Consider the following 27,035-nt stretch of genomic DNA (forward strand, 5'->3'; position numbering starts at 1 on the left):
TAAGAGCTTGCATGGACGTCCTCTGAAACACATTAACCTCTGGCGTCGTGGCTCGGCCTCCGTACAGGCAGTCACTTTGAAACGCATATCATAAAACATACCACACACACACACACCTGAGAGAAACAGCTGAATCTGTTTCACTTACTGTTGACACTCACAGAGGGGATGATGGGAAAATATGGGTTAAAGGTGAGGCAGTGTGTGTGTAATACATTTGCACCTGTCAGCCATATATGCTAGACACTACAGGGAGAATAGAGCAGCTATCACAGAGAATGGACCCCGCTGTCGTCACTGTTTTCATTATCACTCGCGAGTATGAGTGTGTGTGTGTGTGTGTGTGTTCCGACCGAGAATAATGTCCTCTGTGCTGGTATTACTGTTCCAATCTAGCTGTCCATATGTTCAGACTCACTCAAAATCTCCAGTTGCTTTGTCCACCTTGCAATTGGATTTTTTTAAACCAGCAGGGAGGGGTGAGAGGACATACAAAGTGCAAAAACACATCTCACTAGCAGATTTCTTTCTTACAATCCTCCCGGAAAAAACACACACGCACGCACGTCCCACACACGCTCACTCACACACACACACACACACACACACACACACACACGCACACAAATACACAGTCACAGTTCGAGATTAAGGCTTTGTCCGAAAGAAACGGATTTGCCCGGGCTGACACAAGTACAGATGTCTCAATGTGGACGGATTTCCTTTGGGATCGCCTCTGCGCCCTCATTTGATAAGGGGGTGTTTATATTGCCCGAGACGAGACATGACAGTGAGCCAGGGCCGCAGGTCGCCGAGGTAACACAGTGGTTTGGAAGAGAGGACACAAGTGGACCTACTTAGCTGAGACACACACACACACACAGATAGAGAATAAAGTTTTTTCAGAAACGGTACACATATACACATAGTCATCAGAGTATATGTGAACACACCTCATGTACACCGTGTCATACAGTTACATGGAACACAGAGTAAATCAACATGGTCTTGATTTCTGTGTCTTAAAGGTGTTTTAAGTACAAAATCCTGTATCTCAATTGTTTTTAATCTACAGAGGAATAATGTAAACCACAAAAAGAGGGGTAGACATGAAATTACTAAAATTTGTGTTTTAGTAATATACAGAACTCATTTCACTTTACTCTGGTTGATGTCAAGAGTTCTGTTACCTTACTATTACGGGTTAGGTCAGGGTTTGGGTTTGGGGTTAAGCTATCTTCTTTCATCTCTTTTTGAATAACTTTTTTGTCAATGAGATAGATACTTAGAAGCAGAGGCAACGCTTCTGTGGTTTCATGTCCAATAGTACAAGGCTAGTCTTTCTACCACCAGGGGAAGTGTGTTTTCTGGACATTCGCATGGGTTTTTTGTGTAGGTGGAATTAAGCGTGAGACCTGAAATAACCCTGACAACATGATGAAAAACAACAGAAACACACAAAGTTGTAGTTTAAAGTCCATATATTTTTAAATCAAATTATTTTTGAAATTCTTTATGATCAAGACTCTGAATATGCTGTAAGCTGATAAAACAGTTGTTTATTTCACTTAAGCACATGTATTTACTAAATTATTAACTTTTTAGAGGATCCTGATATTACACCATTAACCATTTAGCACATTCCAGTCTTTAACTTGAAAGTGTCCTTTGTAAACTGTCGATATAAAGGAAGAAATTTGTGAGATTTTTTTCTTAGATTACACTGCATTAAAACCGTCTGTATAGAAAGAGAGAAGACTTAGAGAGAAACTCTCAATAGCGTGGCTTTGAGTTAAGTGCTGTTCTTAGAAAAATGTATTAATCTCTCAATGATTTAAAGCTCTTTCTATGTTTGAAACATCCTCCATAGAAATCTGCAGAGTAGCTCGCACAGTCAATGGGAGCTTAACACACAATCCTCCGCAGAAGGTTTTCAAGGCTTTGGAGTGTACAAGGTTGGCATTTAGCATCTTAATCTGGGGGATGAGAGTGACATTGTGCATTAGAGCATGTTAATCTATCTCCCTATTGACCCCTGATATCATTGATATCATCTACGTCGCACAAATGGACTGAGAAGGACAGACAGAGCTCTGGTAAAAAAAAGGAAAGAAAAATGCACTTATCCTGGCGAGGCAGTGCGAGATCGGCGATAAGATGAAAAAGGCAGAGGTGCCGGAGAGGTATTTAGAAGGATGATCAGTTAAGGGATAAACAGTGAGAACGACAGATGAGGGGTGGAGGTAAGTGGAGGAGAAAAGTGTGGATGTGCGAGAGGGGGAGAAAATGTGTGTGTGTGTGTGTGTGTGATATAAACAGGGTCAATGGCGCGGGTCAGGCATCATATGGAGAGGCAGATGTTGGAACATATTGTCCTGGATTACCGCAATGTACACCGGAGAGATGGATGGAGGAACAACCGACAGGCGGGCGAGAGAGGGGGAAGAGGGAGAAAAAAAAGAGAGGCAGGAACAGCTGAGAGGAGGTAAACGGGAAATCAATCGAACAACTCATTCCTCCAGAAAAACCTTATCTGGGAGAGAGAAAGAGCAGAGCGAAGCGTTTTCTACAGACGTGAGGATTGCGTCAGTGTTTGTGGTATCTCCTTCTCGGCCTTATAGACCCTGCAGAGTTGCAAGGAAATGCCATTTTGTGATAGCGGCAGGGGATCGATGTGAAATCAATAAGCAGAAGAGATAGGCGGCCGTCTCGGCTTTAACGCATAATGAGAAAAGGAAAAGGATTATTCACAGTATAATAAATCTTTAAAATCATCTATCAATGGCGCATTATTGGTGTAAATGCATAAAAGTTATCCATCTATGTGGATTGTTTTTTTAAATGTTATTTATAACTTACTTCCGTGAGGAATAGGATTCGATGAAATTAGTGACAAAAGTCAAAGTCAACTTTATTGAAATGCCGTTTCTCTCTGATTCCCGGTGTAAACATATAAGGAGACAGAACATATAAAAATGAACCATACTAGGTACTCAAAACACTGTACATAGCACAACATAGTATGAGAAGGTGGACCACAGGATGTAGTAAATAGCAGTTAAAAATAGCAGCAGTCAAGGAACTAAAGAAACAAGTTGATAAAGAGGTTTTACATTGTCCAAAAACACTCTGCAGCTGAAAGAAAGCGCGGTGAGACAGACAGGAAGTCAGACAGACAGAACGCCGGAGAGGAATCCATTAAGATCCGTACAATAGTCCTCGTTGTCCGTGTAAACAATAGAGCTCAAGCTGCTCTGAAGCGCCGCTAACTCCGACAACAAAGACCAGGCGAGATGGTAATCTGACTAAAGCTGCAGATTATTGACCAAGAATCTCTCTCACACACACACACATAGCATCAATCGTACTAATACCAAACAATCACCCCAACATCTTCACTCAGAGAACGCAATAATCACATGTCACCTTCTCACTTCTTGTCAACAGAGCTCAGGCTGGACATGCTTACACACACATACATAAACACATTAGGGGGGTGGGTGTCATGTGACAGACTCACTGACCACTAGACACACTCACATGCACACACACAAACAGAAAAACACATGCAGATGTGTTGGCGCTGGTGTCACATTAAGGGATTATGGACAGAAGGAGTGAGGAGCTGGTCTTAACAGTTCAAATGGACACACACACGCACCCGCACGCACACACACACACACACACACACACACAGCTCAGCAGTATGTCTGGCTAGTGAGTGACATTTCAAATTCCTTCGTTTCATCCTGCAACTACGATTGCATTCCCCCCCTTTACTCGTGTGTGTGTGTGTGTGTGTGTGTGTGTGTGTGTGTGTGTGTGTGTGTGTGTGTGTGTGTGTGTGTGTGTGTGTGTGTGTGTGTGTGTGTGTGTGTGTGTGTGTGTGTGTGTGTGTGTCTGCCTGCTCCTGTGTGAGTTCGCTCCTCCAGTCACCCCAGGGGGCTTTGCGCTGTCACTTCCTGTTTGTTGACATGTATGTCGTTGTGGCGACGCTCTGGGCGCGCTCCACAGTGCCTCTGCCCTCTGTAATGTGTGTGTGTGTGTGTGTGTGTGTGTCATCGCTCGCCGGCCCATTGAGCAGGCTTTGAGTGACGGGAGCTGGCCTTGTAATGGAACTCAATTCACTCCGCAAATAAAGAGGCCTTTGAACCACTGGTCCGAATATGGCAGGACACACACACACACACATACACACACACACACCGCCTGTGGTCCACTCGCTAGGGGGTTTGGCTGGTAGGGAAGGGAGGGGGAGTGAGGGGTGTTCATGCTCGGCTGCACCACCCACCCTCACCTCCCTCCCCTCCATCACTCTCTCTCTCAGGAGCCACAGTGCAGCTAATTGAAGAGAAACGGGCGAGCGGAGGCTGATCTGATCTCGGCGAGCTGGTCCTCCGCAACCGTGTCCGTGTGGCTCGCCAGAGCATGACCAATCTGATTTCCACATCAGCAGCAGCACACACACTCTCCTGCATGTACCTCAATTATCACCGTTCCCCTCTGTGTCTTTAGCAGCGGCAGACACTGTGGGCACAGGTTTATTCCCAAAACAGGGAGAAACTTCATCAGAGCCTCAGATAAACCGAAGCAAACTCATTCATTGGAGAAGATGTTCACTTTCTATTTAAAACAAAAAGTATTTTAAGAAGAGGCTTAAACAAAATGCTAAGGTGCTGAGAGAAGTCAAACTCAGAGAAAAGAAGAGTCACTTCAACACGTGAAAGTTTCTCTTTTCTATAAAACATGTTGCTTCTATGTCGCTGTTGCATTGTCGCACAGGGAAAGTACTCGTTGCCACATGTGAGTGACAGTCAAGCGTGAGAGTGCTTCACATTCAAATTTGAGTTTATTCCAGCACAACTACTTCATTGTGCGAGTGTGTCTGCTGCCAGTTTGAATGTCTAATTTTTTTGTTTCTTGTTTGTTTAAAAAGAGATAAATGCCTTTATTTAAGATAGCAGAGCGGAGCAGACGCTAATGTGGCTGTCAAGGGAGATAGAGAGAGGTACAAACAGTCAGGGAAAGAGAGAGAGAGAGAGAAATAGCAGTGACAGCATCTCTTCCTTGTCCATTTGCATAAACCAGCCTTTGTCTGACGCTGGTGGCCGGCAGCCAAGCGCCAACAGAAGGACGGAAGTTAAACTTCCAAAAAAAAGAATGGTCCTCTTCCAGAAAAATCTTCCACCAGAAATAAATAACAATTATAACTACTCAAAAAAGAAAAAAACAACACATCAGTTACTTCTCACAAAAAACAACCATTCTGCTCTTCAGAGGAGCGAATAACAATTCTGAGAGAAACAAAAAAATGGCATCTCGGAGATTTGTATTAGCCGACATGAAAGTAGATTGAGCTCCGCAGGATGATTTTGAGGAGGAAGACATGAAGAAGACGTGTTTATGAATGTTGAAGCTCCTTCCAAGTTGTGAATATTATGTTGTGTCTGTTGCTGTGGAAATACAGGCCAGAGACTGTTTTGTGTGATACAATGGTATTGCATAAATATTCCCGAGTATGTTCACACCATAGCGGCTCAAGCCATAATGCTTCTATTTAATTGGAAATTAATTAAATACATAAATAAGAAATGTGGGTAATGTTTTTTTTTTGTTTCCCTTGGCAGTTATTGAATCAGTTTATCTTTGTTTTAGACTATTTTATAGCGTTTTTGTGTGTTTTTGCATCTTATTGTCAGCGCACTAAAAACATCGTAGGCACAAGACACTTCTGGCATGTCCCATCTGGCATGTAGCTCCACGAAATTTTCTCTCTCTCTCTCTCTCTCTCTCTCTCTCTCTACATCATCACTTTTTTTTCACCTTGAGCAAGTGCCGGGCTCTCCGGCGTGACCTCGATAGCCCGAATGTTTTCTCTTTCTCCCACGATGCACCTGGAGGGGACATGGCCATCTCTGGGCCTGTCAGAGAGGCTGTTAGCGCTTCTCCCATGGGGTGAGGGAGGGGGTTGACAGTGGAATTGTCCCTCTCTGTCACACAAACACAAGCCCGGCCACTAATGGCCTCTTCTTCTTCTTCCAGAGCTTTTTAGCCGCCGTCTTCTTTTTTGTTTGTGCGCTCTCAAGTATTCATTTATTCATGTTGTCCCTTTCTTCTCCTTTTTCCCCCCCCTCCTTCCATCTCCTTTCTTACTATCCCTGCCACCCCCTCCACTCTTACCCTCTTGTCAAACCTGTCTGTCTCTCTGGCCTCTCTCCCCCTCCTCTCTACCTGTCTCTCTCTCTCACCTTGCAGCAGTTGTATGCCGCTCAGCTGGCGGCAATGCAGGTCTCCCCGGGGGGCAAGCAGCACGGAGGCAGCATGCAGTCCCAAGGCAACCTGGGCAGACACTCGCCACCCAGCAACACACACTCACACAGTGACAAAGGCCGCAGCTCCCCGCAACAACACAAGACCAAGGTAAAAAGAGAAGTGCGTGCATGTAATACAGTTTGTGTTTAATACCAGAAGTGCCAGAGGAGTCTGCGCGTCAACTGTCAAACCTCTTTGATCAATATAAACTATTATTTTCAAATGTCCAGTCTAGAAAACAACATTTTCCTTCCAAAAATTCACACCTCTTTCTTATCTGGTTAAATATTATTATGTTTTTTTCAATAACAAAGTATTTTCTGAAAATTCAGCTATTGTCCTGATAGTGGAATACAGATTCTTCTGTTTACTTTCAATGAAAATCTACTTTTTTCAACTTTATTTTTTCAGTGCAGTGACTCTTTCTTATTTCAAACATAGACAATAATCTTGGAAGTGGATTTCTATTTAAATCTATTCAACATTGGCAAATTCTTCCACTTTTTTAAGAAACTGCAATTTTTGTGACACCCGCTAACTGTACACACTCTGGCCTTCCTGGTGTTTCAACACAGACTGGGATTTTGTCTTTCACTGAAGTGCATGTTCTGAAAATTTGTGTCCAGGCTTGTTTGATTGTTGCATCGCTTCCCGAATCGTCTACTCTTTTTCAATCAAACAAGTGTCCTGAGCGACGGCCACCTCCTCATACTAAAGCACGCCTTGCTCCAACTAGATCCTAAATTCCACAGTCACCTCTGCAAGTCAAACACCCACAACTTTTATCACAGAACTCTAGCTGGCATGTGGTCGCGATGGACTTGTGGATGTATTGGTGTTTGTGCCGTTTTCTCGGCTGGCTGCCCAATAGGGGCGAGGGGAGGCCTTGTGCCCGTTCAAGTGGAATTCTATGAATATCTGGTGGGCTGTTGAGACCCCCATTACCTTCCCCCTCCCATAAACACTCGTACAAGCATACGCACACAAACACACATAACCTCCGTGACCCCTGCTGTCCTCTGTCTGCCCTAAGATCCCCCCTCCCTCCTCACACAAGGGTAGTGGTCAGTCACAAATCAACACACACACACACACACACACACACGCGAGTGTGTGGGACAACACTATTGAGATCCCACTGAGTCTGACAATCTGAGCTCAGATTTGCTCTAACCCCACATTTTATCACATTACTCAAAAGTTTACCTTTTTTTCTTATACTTTTGCTTCGCATTCCTTTCCATCCCTCTCTTCTCCCTCCTTTTTCCTTTCCCTCTCATCTCATCTCTTCCATCCTCCTTGAGTTTCCTCTCCTTTTCCCTCCTATTGTCTCCTCTGTCCTCCTTGAGTCTCCTCTTGTCTCCACACTTTCCCTCTTACTTTCTTTCCACATTTTTACTTTTACATCTATTGTTTTGCTACTTGCAACTTAGTCCTCCTCGGCCATCAACTTGTTCTTGAACTGTGCCAAATCCTTTGATCTCACAAACAAACACACACAGTTAGGACAAGCTCCTGGTCCGGATTAAAGCTTGTGGTTGACCTCAGATCTTGCACCCCTGCTTCCTTTTCCCTCAGCCCTTCACTCCACACACACATACAAACACACACACACACACACACAGTACCATCCCACCCCATTGACACACGTCTTATTACCATATATATGGAGTTGGGTTGACAGGCAAGTGCTGCGGCCTGTGGTGGAGGGCACGCAGGAAGCTGTAATGGACTCCCCAGTCCAGCAGACCCACACAGACCCGGACGGGCCCCATGTAGCCAAAATGGCAGATTGACCGCAGAGCTGTTTTGGTGTCACTCCTCCTCCATGGAGTAGCTCTCTCAGCTTTGTCGATCTCTCAACCTCCTTCTCCTCTTTTTTGATTTCTTTCATTCAGTCTAAACAGTGCAGCACTCTCACTCTTTCTCAAACTCTCTCTTTTCATGTCTCTCATTCTCTCTGTCTCTCTCTCTGGGTGAGTGACATGTATATTTCAAAGGTGTGCTCCCCCTGTGGGCTCTATCTCAGGTCTCTAGTCATTTAGAGACCTGCTGCCTGCCTCTGCTCACAGCTGTTTGGTCTCAGGCACACAGCGCTTAAGTGCTTTACCCTCGGGTGAGACACAGACACACACACACGTGTGCAAATGCACGGGCACACACACAGGTGTCGAACAAGATACCAACTAGAAACCATGCATCCCCCCCCCCACTTACACACACACCCACACACACAGCCATGCAAAAAAAATCACTGCAGCACACATGCAGTTTTCTTCTATGCAAGAGTGGATTTTTAGGCAGGCATGCATACAGACCCATACAATAGTGCAATTCAAGTTATGCACCATATGTAGTCCTGCCGCTGACATGCATCACACACACACGCATCGGTGGAAAGAAACTAAGTAAGTAGCGTACTCAACTACAATTATATATCACTTTACTATTTCCTCTTTTTTAATACAGTCTACCTGTACACCACATTTAAGAGGTACAATATGTATATATTAATATTTAAATAATATGTTTTACTCAGCTGCATTAAATGCATACAATTGTTATTATAACTATTATTATATATGTATTACTATTCTGTAATATATTGTATAATAATATATAATATATTTTGTACGTATATGAAGAAGTTTAAATGAACCCCACCTCAAATAGTTAGATCATATGCTTCTATCATGCAACAAAAATAGATATATATTGTATCACTCTTAAAGGAGCCAGTCTGTATACTCAATATACAACTATCCAAGGTTGTACTTCTACTCAAGCTCTATTATAAATTCAGGGCTTTTAGATGTATTAAGTATTTGTACAATTGTAATACAACTTTTACTTAAGTAAAAGTCTTGTGTCTTAATACTCACATGTACACACACATTTGAATTTCAGATGTAGCATGCAGCTGTAATGGCGACCGAAACCTCAATTTACAACATCTGGCATAAATTGGCAATATACCAGATGCTGTCAATAGTACACAAACACACACACACACACAAACGCAAACATGCAGTGCAGACCCCCGTCATCACTTTAAAAGGTTTTAGGAAGAAATTTGTGGCCTTTGGTTGCGGTTTTGGCTAAAATGCGATCGATAACCCTTGATGTCCTTGTATAACCGTAAAAGTATAAACTTTAACTAATGTGTCCTTGAGTTGATATCACGTATATGAGTCAGCAATTACAATCTGAACATGTATTTTTTATGGCCTAGTGCAGTTGAGGGGATAAAACTGTCACTGTCAAAGATAAAGTCGCGTCTATGCGACTGTTGTCGACGTACTAATTTGTATTCCCCAAATACAAATTAGTAGAAAATGCGAAGCACGTTTGCATACTTGAGGAATTAGTGTTTGAATCTGTGCCACATACTGTAAGACACAGTGTCATATCTGCCTGCTCTGTGTCGTCAGCTGTCTGATAGAATTAGATATGACAATATAATTAATATCCGAACAGTCACTTGTAGCTGGAAGGAAAGGAAGGGGGGAAGGAAAGAGAGACGGGAAGAGAGAGATGCAGGAAGAGAGGCACAAAACAAGGTTTGGATGTGGACATTGTAGCACACACACACAGACACACACACCTACACACACAGACCTGACAAGGATAAACGACAGCAGCGCGCACACTTGTCCTGTTAATTGAACCGTCAGCCTCTGTGATAAGATGCAGAGGCCTGATGTCGCTTTCACATGTATGCATCCATACACACACACACACACACACACACACAGACACATACATGCATTATCTCTCTCTCTCTCTCTCTGTCCCTCTGGCTCTTGCTGTCACTCGGCATGTTTTCGGCCTCAAAGCTGGAGACTGTTTCATCAGCCAAGTGAGACACAAAGCAATTGTATTAATTCGAGATTCCAAGCCTTTGAGAGGCTTTAGAGCCACACGCACACACACACACACACACACACACACACACACACACACACACACACACTCTGTCATGAGATTTGGAGCTTGTTGAACAATGACACATACACACACACACACACACACATAAACACATAAACAAGTCGGTCCAAGCCTCTCAGCTTCACTGTCTAAACTAATTCCTCCACACTGGCATAATGCAGGTTGGCCACCTTCCCACCATAGGATTTGGCTTGGCGCAGAGAGGAACCCCCCCCCCCCACAACACCCCCACTGTACAAGAGGCGGAGGCATTATCTATTTGTAATAAATATTCAAACGTGTTCGCAGCCAAAGCCCACCATAGTACGGGGTCAGGATTGAGAAGATCCTGCTCAGTTTTTTTTTTCTCTTCCCGTCTCTCTTTTCTCTCCTCTTCTTCTCCGGCCCATTGTCTCACTGAAGGCATCTTTGGGGGTCCCTCCGTCTATTTAGAAAGACCCCCCTAATGAAGGACAATCCGGTTAGGCCTCATCGCACACGAACGCACACACACAAACTTGGGATTGCACACACACACACACACACAGGCACGTACACATGTAGGGGCTTAATTGGAAGGGCTTAATTGAGTTGTGAGGGGCTCATAAGGCTTAGTACGACTCAAGGAGTGGGAATCAGGAAAAGTCGGCCTTAATGAGTGGAGATACTGCACACACACATACAGTACTTGCTACTGTATGCTGGATTCCGCAGCAATTAGACTAATGATCCAAAAATAAAGAAAAATAATGTCTCTGTTCTATTCAGTGGCTTGAATTTAACTACAGTAGATCCACACCTGTAATGCTAAAAGTTCCCTTTTTAAAATCCTCACATAAAGACAATTAATATATAAGTAAAAGTCAAGTAAGCAAGTAAGTAAAACTAAATAACCTTAAAAATAAACAAATTGTGTTCCTACAGCACACACACACACAGCCTGTCGTTGTGCGTCTTTATTGGCGGGCCCATTAAGCCGTCCCTCGCCCCATGTTGTGTCTGCCTTTTAATTGCGGAGTTTTAATTACACAGAGTGGTCCGTGTACATCTGGTCCCTGGGCGATCTAATTCCTTCCTTCCTGTCATGTGACCCTCGGAGGCTCCCTCTGATTGGATTAGGTCACCGGCAGGGGTGGTGTTGCCATGACGATTAACGTAATAACAGCTCCGGGCTTCGTGTGGTGGTCCACATGGCGATTCATTTAGGGAACCACAGTCTGGTCTATTGTGTGCCGACATCGGTTGATTTAGATGAGTGATACAGATGTATGAATACAGGGTGATAATTGGAATCATAATACATGGCGCCTACTTTATTATACAAATACTCAAAAAACAGATACTTCAAAAGACATGTTGGTTGGGGTGTGAGTTTGTGTGTGTGTGTTTGAGGCAGAAACTGCTGCTGGTCCCCTGTGTCTAATGGAGTAAGTGCTCATTGAAGTGGCAGGCAGTCCTCTGTTCTGTTTGCTGTTTGATACACTGAGACGTCACAGTGTCTTTAGTCTCTCACGGCTGTAAAGACAGTCCGCGGTGTTATTTTTGGTAGAGGAGTCCCGTGTTGTTTACAGAGTCAGTTCAAGGTGTTTTTCCTCCTCACATGTTTGATTGTTGCTCGCGTCGCGGCCCTCGTTTGCAACATTTGTCACGGAGCAGCGTTACAGTACGACATGTTTACTGGATCCTGCATGTAGCTTGTGCATGTGCATGAGTCATGTCGTCTCTGGTTTGTTTGAAGGGAGACTTTGCTGTGATCGGCAGTCAGATATTCTGCATGTGAATGTCAGTGGTTTGCACCAAAATGTATGACTATTTATTTCTTGTGTGTTCTGTTAATTTGTTTCACGTATGACGATCTGTTTTGAGACAGAGGCAGTGGCATGCACCTTGTTATCTGTCCCGCGGGCTTCCGTCAGATTTGCTGTGCATGGGTTTTTCCCGTTTGATCCGTACGAGTTTGTCTCGGTTAAGGGACGGCGAGGGGGTCCCTCCGGCCTCCCGCTTCCAAATTTCTACGGTGGTCACAGCAGGCGAAACTGTGCTGTTTTGGTTTTTGCAGGACAGTGAGGGTGCACAGCCACTGAACCTGTCGGCCAAGCCTAAGGCATCCGAGAGCAAGTCACCCAACTCCCCCCCAACTTCCCCACAGGTCCCTGCTGCCGCTGCTGCCAAGCTGGGCCCCGCCGGTTCCATGAAGCACAGCATCGCCCCCTCCAGCATCGGAGGACCACCGACCAGAATCAGCTCAATAGGTAAATAGAATGAAATGTCACACACACACACACACACAAGTTGTTATAACATAGTACTAAATAAATGAAGTGCTAGCAAGATGGTTAGAGACTAATCTTGTGCTTACTTTCGTTTGGTCACTTTGAGCACTCCTTACCCTTCATTATCTATAGCAATTGTTAACTTTAAGGATCATATATACCACTGCTGTTAACACAAAAAACCCAAGTCTTGTGTCGCTTATCCACTATTTACTTATAATTAAATGCATTTTAGAGGTGGCTGGCTCAATGTAGCTCTTTTTTTCTCCAACTCCAACCATTCCCCAACATATTCTTGATGATTCTGCTGCCGAGAAGTTAAGGGGGTTAGAAGATCAGAGCTAGGCGGGGGACGGGAAGTGTTCAAAGTGTCCAATCGAAGGAGGGGAGTCAGCCACTGTCCCTGCCTCCAAAGTCTCACATTTAAAACTTGTCGAGCGAGCTGCTCTCAGGCTATGTTGAAGTGTAGGGAAGGGCGAATATGAAAGTACGCCTTTTTGCTCGCAGACAAATGCTGTTCGGTGCACTTTTATCTTACGATTATTTTTCCAAATAAACGCTATACTGAACCTGTCTCAATTCATCTTCCTGCTACATAACTACCTCTGTATCTTATATACACATGTGCCGCAAAAAATGCGACAAATATGTATATGAGAGTGATGGAGCGTAAAAGACTGTGCGTTGTAGTATTAAAAAAAAATAGCAACTGTTAATTTAGCATATATTTTTAAACATCATGAACATTTTAGGTGAACTATCATTATTATTATTAGTAGAAGTGGTAGTAGCAACAATAAGAATACAAATAAACCTATGATAATAAACCTAATAAAAGTGTTGCTTCCTAATATGGATATGTACATCTTTAAGGAGCACAGTGATTCTTCTGCTGGTAGTGGCAAAGACGAAAATAGTGTTCTCCTCGTTCTCCTCCACTGTTGCTCGTGCCAGTACCATAATCATACCCGGCCATATGCACACGTACATAAAATATGACATAAACTAATCACAATTTTTTTGTACTCTTAATCCATTTTTCACGCAACACTGATAGTTCAAATATTACACATATGTAACAGGCTATAATTAGTGTGTTTGTGTTTTTGTTCCATGTCGCTGTTTGCCTCGGGGCTGCTTCATTGTTATGTGTTTATTAGTGAGTGAAAGAGACAGAGAGACATAGGAGAGATAGAGAGGGAGAGAGAGAGAGAGAGAGAGCAAGAGAGAGAGAGAGAGAGAGAGAGAGAGAGAGAGAGAGATGGGGATTAGCACTTTTTTTTTCCCAAGCGATGAAGCGAGGGGGAATAATAAAGAGAGGAGCACATGACAGACAGGAGGTATCACCAATGAGATTAGACAAGCCTCTTACATGAGCCAGGACAGCGCAAAACACCCAGCATCAATGACACAATGACAGCACACACACACACACACACACACACACAATCACACGCACTCACATTAACACAATCCCACCTCCTCCTCCTATGCAATAGGCAGTTAGTCATTTTTTTCTGACTTCTTGGCTAATCTCACTGTTTTTCAACAAATCGGAGGATTTAATATCAGATTAGTGGATTTGCGGTCCCAGATGTTTTTTGTTCAGAAAAATGGATTACAGTGTTTAAAGTTTGTGTGTGATCCCTGCGGAATTATTTGTGTGTGGATACCAGTGTGTTTTTGTGTTGCACATCCAAGTCATGTCGTAGGAACACATAGGTCCCATCTGTTGCCACTGAGTTTACTCAGGCAGGCACCAGCACATTTGTTATTACGGTTCATATTAGGAATCTTGTTGCAAGTTCAGAGGGGGATAGAGGGGGCGGACAAATTGGAAAAGAGTCTAGAGGCGGTCGTTTTGATGTGGGAGTGAGCGTGTGTTCAGGTTATTTAAATTAAGCGAGAACAGGAACAGACGGACAGACACACATGCAGAGGATGCAGTGGAATTAAAAATGGTGGCAGCACTCTAGTCAGTGATGAAGACTGGAAATGTTCACAGATATAAATTCTAATTACAGAATCCATATGTGTCTTTTCTTCAGTTTGAATCATACGGAAGTTAAAAGTATTTTTTGTTGGGTTAGAACAAAGGGTTTTAGAATTTTTTCAAAATCTTCCAGAGACAAATAAAACAACAGCAAAGATGACGGAAATGAATCTTAGTACAACCAACTCAAGTCCTTTACTTGCACTTAAATCAAATGTTTATCTGACAGCTTTAGTTACTTGTTACTTTACATTCATACAGCAATACCTATTCAATAGAAACTCAGTTTATTTTAATTCACGAATGAAACCAATCAAAAGTTTATATAGTATATAAATTAGCTCCACCTTAAACAACTACAAAATTAAAGTGATATAAACAGTAACAATTTAACACAGAAGAATATAGTTTTTAATTGTGGTTTTTGTACTTAAACCTACATCTACCTCAATACTGATTATATGAACCTTCATAGAATTTTGCATAGTGTTAGAGAGGTATATTAATAGACAAGTAGTAAAGTAATATTGGTTTATTTAGTGTAAAGAATATTGTTGGGGGACAGTTTCAGTCTGTCTCTGATAACTTCTCCATAGTGCACCTCTCTTTCGATTTTGACACCTACCAACCTAGAGGCATGTCCATCCTTCCAACCATCCATCCATCCATCCACTCAAACCAAACTGAAGGGCTGTCAGCGCCTGCAACCTCTGCCATAATCATACATTTGTTTTTTTTGTCCCTCATCTCCCGGCCAGAGTGTTTTTGTGGGTGAAAATGTATTTGCGCCTGTCTGGAGAAATTTGGTGCTCACTAAACTTGTGTGTGGGGTGAGAAGAGAGAGGGAGAGAGACCCCCTTCCCTTCTATCTGGGTCACATTCACTTGTCTGGATGGTCGGCATTGCTGTCAGTCTGAGAGCGACCCGCACACAAGAATATCCATCGGCCCCCCCCCCCCCTCTCTTTTGACACCAGATTAAAATTGACTGCCACCCGATTCCATCGCCCGCTCTCCTCTCCCTCCTCTGTACTCTCCCGCCCCCCCTTTTTCGGCCCCCGCTCACATCCAGATTTTCCGGTTATGACTTCTGAAAGAGTTCACGGCTCTGTCATTACCAATCTGAAGCTGGTAATCTGGCCTGAGATGGCATTAGCGGTGCGGATTAGCGCAGATAAAGGCCCCATAAGCCAGCCACAGCTCTTTGTTAAGAGCTAACACGGCTGATAGAGAGAGGCGATAGCAGCGCACACAATCACACACAAATACACACTGCGGTCAGGGCAGATGCCTCAGATGCCTCATCGGCGGCTAAGCTGCGGAAATAATACAAATAATAGGTGACGAGGAGATCTGATCTTTGCCGGGCAGCGGGGCAGATGTTCTCTCACGGGGAAATTAGCAGGACTTTTTAGCCTTAATAAGAGTCATCTGGTCACCTCTTGTCAAAGTAGGACAGTGAGGGTTCAGATGAGAAGAGGTAGGGGGGGGGTGTGTGTGTGTGTGTGTGTGTACGGCTGAGGGCAGGTGGGGAGGTGGTGGGCAGTATGTTCCAAGGCTAGCTATGGGCAGACTATGACTCACATGCCCAGCTCGACAGGCTAAAATGGTCAGTGCGTGTGTGTGTGTGCCTTCAAGTCATAGAGAGAGACGCATACAGAAAATGAGAGAGTGACACATACACACACACACACACACACTCCAAACTCCCCTCATCAAGTGCACGGGAATGTCTTTACCTTATGGTTCAGGGGAAGATTTATTCCAGTTGAAAACCTCCTGCCAGCCTCCCAAACCTAAAGACACACACACACAGATTTCAAGTATACGTAAAGTAGATAAAGATGCTCTAAATGAATTCGATCAACATTTTCACAGACTATTGACAAATGTGCAAAACCGAATTAATTGCTCGTCCTCTCTGCGTCTCCGTACCTGTCTGTGTCTCAGCAGACTTGTTGTCATCGCTGTCCTCAACAGCCTACCTGAACGACCACGAGGCGGTGAGCAAGGCCTTCGCCGAGGCCCGGCAGATGAAGGAGCAGCTGAAGCGGGAGCAGCAGGTCCTGGACGCAAAGGTGGCTGCCGTCACCAACCTCAGCCTCAACAACGGACGCACCGACAAGGTAGACAACTTTAAATTATACCTATAAAGCTGGGCATGGTGTCAAACTGTGCTGTAGCTAAAGTTTAGAAGGAGAAATTATGTTTTAAATATAATGAAATCATACAAAATCATTGGTGTTATAAAAAACAAAATCCATAATTGTATCTTTAAGACCACTTGTGCACTTTAAAGTCTTTATGTATATTTGTTCTGATCTTTGGGATGCAAATGCATGCAGGACTTTTATGAGGAATGAGTCTAAATTCATAAATTCTCCCAAAAGGAAGAAAAAGAGTATCCAAAGTCCTCACAAGCTGCGTCAGCTCATTGTTCGATTGTAATAATTTGTCGTGCCATGTGCCATCCCTACCGCACCATGTAGGAGGCAAATCAGTGTACATTGTGCTCGCTGAAATGTGCTGAAGCTAAACGGGGCCAGATAAGGTAGAACCAGAGGCGTCTCAGAGGTAATGAGTGTGTCTGTAAGGCGCACTGCAGGGCTACGTGCGTGCGTGTTTGTGTGTGTGTGTGGCAAAGCGGAGCGTCGGGGAGACAGTAATGCGAAGTGACGGCACCGGCTCCTCGGCAGCGTGGCTAAATTGTGGTTATTTGTTAAACACATTGGGAGTCAGGTCGTGCACGCTCGCTCACACACACACAGAGCAAGCATTCAGTGCACTTGAAGCATCTGCACCGCTGACACTCAACATCTCTATCTGTCTCTTTCTGTTTCAAACAGTCAAACCCACACTGTATTCAGCCCAGGTTTATTGCGCACGTTAAGACAGAGTGTAGACAGTAATCTACTGGAGATACAGTGTAAACACTTCAGTCTTATAAACAGTTACATCTACAAGATCCTGAGGAAGTTTGAGAAATTCTGCAGGAAAGTTAAATATTTTATTGTGTTTTTTATAGTTTGTTCAACACGGCCATTGCATCAGATGGAGGGTTTTAGCAATTTTATTACACCTTATTACATGCATTGTTTTTGTCCTTTTTTACTAAACTACTATATTTGATCATATAAGAATATATGTTATAATGGTTTATAAGATAAAACATTCACAATTTAAAAGGTTTAAACAATGCAGTTTTTCATGTTAAATTAAGAATTTAAATAGTAAAAACACACTTCAAGTTCTCACATTGTTTAATTTAAAGTCTCAGCTTTATATATATATATATATATATATATATTTTTTTTTTAAGCAACCATGACTCCGATGCTAGCCGACTCCCATCTCCTCGGCCCTTTGGCTTTGTGCTACGCGTGCAAGTGCGAAGCATCTCTGCGCTCGGATACCACGGTGTCATCTCTGACACACTCAGAGGATTAGTTTTGTCGCTACTTTGTGTCTTGGCTCCAGTGTCAGCCATTCAATCCACTTTTCTCATGTACTGTACCGGGGCTTAATGTCAGACTAGGCTGTCATCCACTCTGTCTCCCTGTTCATCTCTGTCTCTGCAGCCACACACACACACACACACACACACACACACACACACACACACACACACACACACACACACACACACACACACACACACACACAGCATCACAGTGTTGCAACAGCACATTTAATCTTTAAATCTAAAACTGTGAGACATATTTTATGCTCTGTTAATTCCTGGCATAAGGTTCGACTGATCATCTAAAACATCTCTGATTTACATATAAAATGACTAAATCATTCTAACCCAACCAAAGATTATTGTTTATTCATTAAAACATTATGAATTCAAAATTAAGTACTTTTTAAATGGCTTTTAAAAATACAAAAATGAACATTTTCCAGTAGGTCTCTGGCTTTTTATCTCCCTCTCCCCTCCCTGTCTTTTTAGCCATATTTATTCCAATCTCGGGGGGGAAATTATCTCTAACAATTAAACTCCGTTGGACTAAAAACAGAGAAAATGCATTTCATTATCATTCTGCCCTCCCTCCACCAGTCAGCCAGCTCGCCAGGGTCACATGTAAATGGAGAGGGACACTTTTTGGAAGGTTGTTTGAAAAGACGACAGTGTTTTGGGTGCCGGCGCTAATCGTATAATTAAACTGTAAAATGCTGGTGCACTACAGTGTGTGTGTGGGTGAGTGGGTGTGTGTTTGTGCCAGAGCATGTGTGTGTTCGTCGGCAGCCAGGTTCTAGTGCAGAGTGTGCCGGCTGTTTGCATTAAGCATGTAAATGCTCAGTAAATCAGCCTTTTATTGGTTGTAATAAATACCCAGGGGGACGCGCGGCGTGGCCTCGCTCTCGCCTGCGCCGCAGTCACTCGTTCTGTCGCTCAATAATGCGTCGACCCTCCGGGGCCTCTGCAGGAGAGAGGCAAGCAGCCGCACTCGGCTCTCGCAGGTGGCTGCCAGGAGTCGCTGCACACACACACACACACATATATTATACAGTGTACACACCAATCCCTAAACATGCAAACAGGACTAAATGTAATCAACATTCTTGCACATGCAAACATACACACAGATGTGGGTCCAAGCGTGCAGGCGCAAAGCACTCTAACAATTTGATGTTGACATTAACATTTCCGCAGATTGACATGGAAATGAACAAAATCACAAACTGTCTATGTACCGAAACTACTGCTGCTATTTATCTGCTTTCTCTCTGTTTGGATTCATTAATAATAACAATATTATTAACTGATTTATTGCACATTAGACTAGAATGAGATTCCTTCACTTATTTGTAACTGAAGTTTAAAGAGTTTCACTGGACAAACTTGGCTTTAGATCAGTGAACATCTTGTTTGATTTTTATGCTTCAAAACCATTTTTTTTGTTACACAAAACAGTTTTTTGCTGTGAAATAAAAAATATAAATCTATTTAAAATCGGCCACATGAACGATGATGTTTGGTGATGAGAAAGGAAACGAGCCGGCGTCACTACAGGTCCGTGGTTTGGTTCATTCATACAGTTCACAGTCACTGACTCACTCGCTGTGAACTGTTTGTGTTGTTCAGGACAAGGCCGCCTTGGAGAGTCTGAGTCAACAGCTGAAGCAGCAGGCGGAGGACAAGTTCAGCCACGCCATGCTGGACTTCACCATGAGCGGAGACTCTGACGGTAGGCGCACACACACACACACAAGGACACACACACACACTTGTGCATGGAGTCTTTTAGGTGACAAAACTTACTTTCAATTGCTATATAGAAGAATTAGGCAACTAAATGTTGTTCTTAAGTTTAGGAGTTTTATAAGAGGATATATAACTAACACTAAAACATGCATGTACATCAACAACATGCTTTTTTAATGTTGACATCCTGTGAAAACCCTGCATCTCTCAAACTTTTAATGAGCTAAGAAGAATTTGACATTTCAGCTTCTTTCAAATAAATGATCAGATTTTTATGCAGTTTTATATCTTTGAGAAGCAACAGAATTTTCTCAACCCATCAAGCATAGAATTAAACATATTGAATTAAAATCAAATAAATGTCATTGGTTTTCCCTTAAGAGAATGTCATAAAGGAAAACACTCTTGTAAAGCACCTTATTTATGTCTGTATTCTATATTGTCTCTATAAAACCTTCCCTCCGTCTCCTCCCCTCCTCAGGCTCCCCCAGCGTGTCGGACTCCAGGATATTCCGGGAGGCCCGGGGTCGCGGCACCAGCGAGCCTCACATCAAACGGCCAATGAACGCCTTCATGGTCTGGGCCAAGGACGAGCGGAGAAAGATTCTGCAGGCCTTCCCCGACATGCACAACTCCAACATCAGCAAGATCCTCGGTAAAACACACACCCCCAGCCACACACACGAGCGCGTAGCCTTTGTCTCACCCCTGTCACCACTACAAAGGAAGATGCATGCACTGTGGGTTATGATTCCCGCTTTCTCAAACACACACACACACAAATATAAGCTTGCGGTGATTTCCTTACAAGCGGCGGCATTGTGTAAGCTGCTGTTAATGAACGGCTGGGGAGAGCGCGGCTCCGACAAATGATGATATAATTCATTATGCATTAAACAAGCAGCGCGAGGCCGCCTGACATTTCCCCCGGACCGCCGGGATCGGCCCTGACATTTTAAAGAGCTCCTAAGCGTTTTATAACACAGGGAAATCTGGTTTTAATAAGCCTGCTCTCTCCCCCTCTTTCTCCCCCTCTCTCCCCCTCTGTCTCTCGATTGCTAACAGATCGCAGAACAGACAAAAAGCAGAGCGAGAACAGCCAAGTGCTGACAGCTTTTACCCATTAAACATACAGTAGTCAAGTGCAAATTCAGCCCAGATATGAAACACACAGGGAAAAACGTGCTCAAGATTACACCCACGCGCACACAGACACACACATGCAGGAGAGTGATGGTACAAATCTATGAGCAGAAACTGAGCTCAGAGAGATGGCAGCAGGTTAAGTGAAGTCCTCATTAGTTTAGATGAGTACCTGTCGTCCTCGCTGTTCTGCTCATTAACCTCACTTTCCCAGATCTGCGTTCTCCTCACCGGGTGAAACTTCCACCATTATCTTTGTGTGTGTGTGTGTGTTTTTCAACTGAGTGACAGTATGCACACGTGATAGAGGGTCACACATGTCACACAGACATTTGTACCTCCCACACTCTGTAATTCATTTTCCACGCCGACGTACAAGATCAAATTAAATCACCTCCTCAAAACAGATTTTTATCATCATGCTCCTGTAAAATAATCACAACCCTCTTTAATGGTTTGTTCTAACGTTTACAGCTCTGCCGTTATTTCTCTTATCGTGCTTCAGTTACACTCGCCAGTTGCAGACACGCTGTGTGACCGAAACAGATCGATGGGATTGTTAACAGTGTTTTCCTCCACCTCTCTCTCTCTCTCCCTCCGTCCAGGCTCGCGCTGGAAAGCCATGACCAACCTGGAGAAGCAGCCGTACTACGAGGAGCAGGCTCGCCTCAGCAAGCAGCATCTGGAAAAGTACCCAGACTACAAGTACAAGCCGAGGCCCAAACGCACCTGCCTGGTGGACGGCAAGAAGCTGCGTATTGGCGAGTACAAGGCCATCATGAGGTCCCGCAGACAGGAAATGAGACAATATTTCAGTGTGGGGTAAGACGACTGTTTTCCACTCGTGTTGCTTAGAAATGGGGCCCAAATGGAAACATGTGTCATAAGGAAGCAAGTAGTTTTTATACTTAGAGGGGATTTTGTGTTTTTATATTTATACTATAATTAACACATAAATAGAGTGAATGAAGTGTTAATATAAACTCATTAGATGTTTTTGTTCCTACAGGAACCACATCTCATGGTGGATATTTTAAAAACAAATCATTTTCTACAGTATTTATTGAACATGAAGTACATTTGATTTATAATGTTGCTGTAAATGTCCAGTAAGCAACAAGGTTTGAAATAACTTGGAAACTAACTTTGATTTTATTTTTTCATGATTATTCTGGTTTTGGGGCAAACCATTTTCAAGATCATTTTTTTCTTGATGTAGAAGATTTGTTGTTATAATGCAAAAGCTCAAGAACAATAGTTTCCAACCCTGGGGTCTGGACCCAATCATGAGTATATAAAGTACTTTTTTCCTTTCTTAAAACTGGATTTTTTTTCATATAAAAAACAGATTTCCACGAAACTTGGTGGAAGGATATGGTATAAAACCAGGCATATTTAGGGGACAGATATTTTCCAAGAGTTTGCAATTTGGTGCAGTTTGATTGAATTTAAGGCGACTGTTGGACACTTACTCTGTACTGAGTGCCATTCTGGTATAATATATAATGTGATTGGATGATTCATATTTCCCCCTCTGTGTTTACAGGCAGCAGGGCCAGCTGCCCTTGTCCTCAGCGGGCGTGGTTTACCCAGGTGCCCTGTCCATGGCGGGGATACCCTCACCCCAGATGCCCTCTGAGCACTCAAGCATGTCCAGCAGCCCCGAACCCAACGCCAACCACCACCAGAACCCCCACATGCCCGGCTTGAAGGGGGACGAGCCACGCATCAAGGAGGAGGAGCTGCGGCTGGACGACAGCAACGGCTACGACGAGTTTGAATACGAGGACGAAGAGGCCGACTACACCAGCGATAACGAGAACCATATCACCCAATAGGACGCCGCGAGAGCCGCGTACTTCTAAAGCCAATCACAACTGGTTAACCCCCACCCCTTAAAAAAATCCCAAACCCACCAATCAGGAGGAAGAACTTTCTCTTTTGCCAATCACTTTGAGTCCCAATCTCCCAAAAACCTGCCACCCTTTACCCACTTCCTTACTGACATGGACTCTTTTAACAGAGCCAGACCCCAACCCTAATACCCCTCTCCCCTCCCACCGGAGTCCTGATACCAGCATCTGATCAATCAACTGAAGCACAGGACCTGTCACTCACACTGACTGTTACACAAACCGGAGTCTGGGAGGAGATGACCGGAGACGACTCCTGAAGCTTGCTGAGGAATACTCAAGTACTACTGCAAGAGTTTGAGTAATGCACCAAGTGAGGAGAAATAAAAAAATCACTCTCAGAAAAAGCAACCTTTTAGACCCGTTTGTAGACGAGGAGACGTTTTGAAAACGAAAAACGACGGAACAGTGGACCTGTCAAAAGGCCAAACAGATGACACTTTAAGATGGCGGACCTGTTTGTTATCAAGAGACACTTTTAAAGAAAAAAAAACAGCTTTTTTTGTTCTTTGGTTCTATAATATTCTCACTCAGGTACACGGTGCCAATAAGTGGCTTGTGAATGTGATTTGTTGTTTTTGTGCTACAAGTTTGAATAATAATAGAAAAAAGAGACATTTCTTTTCCCCCCCGTTTTGTTGTTAAGCACCTGAGAGATATCAGACATGTTTATTTTTAACAAAAACGATATCTTTTCTTCGACCTCGCAGCGTGCTGTCAGCGACCACCCTCCCCTTCCCCTTTTTTTCTCTGTGTTTTTGTGACTGCCCCCTCCCCCACCGACCCCCACCTGTTTGGAATCCAACGGGATGGTCCGGCAGCGCAGCGTGGACCGTTCCCCCTTTCACTGGATTTTCAGGGTGGGGGAGGTGGGGAGGAAGGGGGTGAGTCCCTGGGGCGTCACGGAGCAAGACGCGAAAGCACTGTGTTGTGAGACAATCCGCCAGTTTCCCTCTCGCTCCGTCCCCTTTCTGTCGCGATCTCGTCGCAGGGCGGGACATCGCTCAGCTTCGACAGTGTGTGTGAGTGTCGGTGTGTTCTGTGTACTCATTTTACTGGGTGTGATCTTCTTCTTTTTTTTTTATATAATGCAAAAAAAGAAAGAAGCGAAAAACGTCCAGGACACAGAAAAGACAGGCAACTCATGCTGCTTCTGTGCTTCAGGCTACATCCACACTACTATGTGTATGTTTAGAGCCGCTAAAATGGTGAAGTTTGGAAACGCTGCTGGCTCCGTTTTAGTTTGAAAACTGGGGAGCAGAAACTGAGATGTTTGAAAACGACAATATAGACACTCACAACCGTTGCTGATTGGGTCTTTCCGGTCACTGCGTAGCCTTCACTGATTCGTCAGGCTCCTGTCAGAAAACTACCAACGCCTCGGCTACCAGTGTAGAATGCAACATGGATAATCAAATACACGTGTTGCTGACCCTATCGTCTTTGCTAACAGCTGTTGTGCATTGAAACTACATTTTACAATGATACAACTGCCTATATGCAGGAGATGAGCTATTATTCAAGCAATCTGCGACAATTCCCATGTAAACCTGCACGCACATGCCCAATGTACGTGGTCACGTTATATGCGTTCAGGCGGGTTAGAATGGACGGGTATTAAAACTGAAACACTCGTTTGAGTTTGGAAACTCCGCTTTCAAACGAAAACGTAGAAGTATGGATTTAGCTTTACTGTAGCACACGTATGCACATTCACAAATACACACATATATACACACACACACACACACACACACACAAACTGTTGTTCTGTCCCTCAGTGTTTTCCCACTCCCTCCAATCAGCGTCGTATTGCTGTCCCCAGTGGGCAGAGCCGAGGTGAAGTCAGCCAGTCAGTGTTTTTGTTTGTATTTGAATACTGTATTTTATTATTTTCTCTTCAAGCTGCCTCTAGTCTAATAATATTATTAACAATAATTATAAGGACGGTCAGCGTTTCCTAAGTTTAGTAAGTTATGTACAGTATAATTTATTTTTCTCTTTATCGGTTTTTTATGACCATATGAAACTATGACAGTCAATGAAACATTATTCTATTATAGCTGTAGGTATTTAGATCTAAACAAAAGTTGTCATTTTACCTTTTCTTTGTTTCTTTGTTCCCTTCTTTTTTTGACGCGTTAATTTTTTTTGTATTAATCCTGCGGATGGGTGGGCAGGTGGGTGGAGTTAGGACAGCGAGCTGGACTGACGGACTCGACACCAGCCCTCCTCCGAGCTGAAGATGTAAACCTTTCTATGTCCACACCTATTTCTGAAAAGCACTCAGACTCTGTGCAGTCAGAGAAAAATGTTTTTTTTAAAATTGTCATAATAATTTTATTTGTAATGGTTATTATAATGTATAATGTGAAGTTTCCTCTGTTTTATTTTGCCTTTTTTTTTTTGGGAAATCAGTTTTTATCACTTTTGGAAACTGTTTTCAGTGAACAAAGAATCCCGTCCCCGTTTACTTGTTTGGCCGCCTCACTGAGACACAGTGGAACATCAGTGGGTTGGATCCACACACACACACATATGCATGCACAAACACAATCACTAACACATTCACACACACTAAAAACGAAGAGATTATCATGACAACCAAACAAATCCTATGCTGTCATTTTTGTAGTATTCTAGATTTAAAAACATACATATATTTTGTTTTTGTGATAGTGATAGTGAATTTTTTTTTTTTTAATGATAGGAAAGCAGTGTTTACCATGATCCACCAAGGGTGTTCCACTGTGTGTGTGCGTTTGTGTGTGTGCGTTTATGCGTGTGCATGTGTGTGTGTGTGTGTGTGTGTGTGAGACGACCAGACGCACTTACAGTATCAGTCACTTCTCATCAGGAGCCCTTTGCTTTGTTTTAGCTCCACGCTGATGCTACAGGAGCCATGACTACTCTTCAGGTGTGCCGTCACATAGTGATCCCCCCCCAACAATCACAATATAGATGTTCGCCATGCGCCACTTCATGAGCCTCCGGCTCTTAATTTTGCTGTATAGTCACCCCTGCTATCACGCTGTGGTTCAACCCGATGCTGGAGAGAGAGGGGGGAGAGTACAGAGTGGATCGAGCCACCTTTTAGGGTATCACGGGGGTGGGTGGGGCTTGGGGGATCGGGGGGGCATTAAGACGTCAATCATCCCTGCTGGCAAGGTCTGTCCCCATATCAAGACAATGAAAATGATGATGATGATGATGATAATATTATTTAAGACAATCAAAGTCATGAGTGGAGCTCAAAACAAAGTAAGAATTATTACAAGTAAAAAAAAATATCTTACCATCTCAACTTGAAAAATCAAGAAAGATAATTATGTAAATATAACATAGAGTTATAGATTTATATTTTGTTCATAACACAGTGTAATATAAGTTGTATATTTCTTTTTTTTTCTCTCCCTACTGTCTCTTTTATTGATGTTATATACATGCCACAGAAATGCCAGAGTTGCAGTACTCTCACAAAAAAAATATCAAAGAAATAAAGAAAAACATGAAAAAAAAAAAAAAGCCGTGGGCTGCCACCACCATCTGTTCTAAGTTCACTTTTTTTTCAGTATTACTGCCAGACAAGGCTCTAATAAAGACAGCAATGTGTTCGGTAAAACTTGTGCTGGTCCTGGTCACTTCTTCGCTTCCACACATGCATTCACACAATACAACACGTTCACATAAACATACAAATATACACTGCCATTGTTTTTCAAAAAAAATACAGCAAAAAAGGTCTTGTTCACTTGTTTGTGTGAAATTAATGAAAAGATGAATGAGATAAATTCATTTTAAAGGCTTAATGAACAGGTGATATTTTTATTTTCCACCTCCAACATGATGGTGATACAGTCATCACAGCGGCGGCGTTCACCCGCGTGTCGCCGAACAATTCAATCATCTCCATAACAACATGTTAATTATGCTAAGTCCACCTTCTTGCCCCTCCAATCAGAGGGTCAGCTGGGAGGCGTGGAGCCGAATCGCGGCCCGTTAGCAACCTGATAACCTAATTAAGCGCAACAAGGAACGTGGGAGACGAGGAGGAAGAGGAGGGGTGCTGAGTGAGCGGGTGATGAAATGTGTGTACATGTTAAAAAAGAGAGAAGCCCCGTCAAAGTGCCTGATGCCAGCTGCCCGTGCCGCTGTTGCCAGTTCAAAAAACAAATCTTTAATTGATGTTGAGGATGTTCAGGCCTCCATTTTGAAGAGGTTAAAACAAAACACAAAACCCCACTCAGTGTGCCCATTAATATGCTG

The 27,035-nt window shown here is 43.4% G+C and overlaps 1 protein-coding gene across 12 annotated transcripts in view; it reads left to right on the forward strand.

Annotated features, from left to right (window-relative positions):
- The window catches only part of sox5 (SRY-box transcription factor 5), a 229,353-nt gene extending 205,457 nt beyond the window's left edge, over positions 1-23,896 (forward strand). For 7 of the 12 annotated variants that reach the window (XM_034578932.1, XM_034578933.1, XM_034578927.1 and 4 more), the window contains 7 exons: positions 6,256-6,420; positions 12,299-12,491; positions 16,455-16,630; positions 19,594-19,696; positions 20,195-20,368; positions 21,462-21,678; positions 22,403-23,896. In XM_034578932.1, the coding sequence (XP_034434823.1) occupies positions 6,256-6,420; positions 12,299-12,491; positions 16,455-16,630; positions 19,594-19,696; positions 20,195-20,368; positions 21,462-21,678; positions 22,403-22,694 (1,320 nt within the window). In that variant the 3' untranslated portion in view covers positions 22,695-23,896. The remainder of the gene's footprint in view (positions 1-6,255; positions 6,421-12,298; positions 12,492-16,454; positions 16,631-19,593; positions 19,697-20,194; positions 20,369-21,461; positions 21,679-22,402) is intronic. The other 5 variants (XM_034578928.1, XM_034578926.1, XM_034578924.1 and 2 more) reach the window with 4 other exon arrangements.
- Positions 23,897-27,035: the final 3,139 nt, after the last annotated feature.

Source organism: Hippoglossus hippoglossus, chromosome 23, assembly GCF_009819705.1.
Source record: "Hippoglossus hippoglossus isolate fHipHip1 chromosome 23, fHipHip1.pri, whole genome shotgun sequence".
Classification (NCBI taxonomy): Eukaryota; Metazoa; Chordata; class Actinopteri; order Pleuronectiformes; family Pleuronectidae; genus Hippoglossus; species Hippoglossus hippoglossus.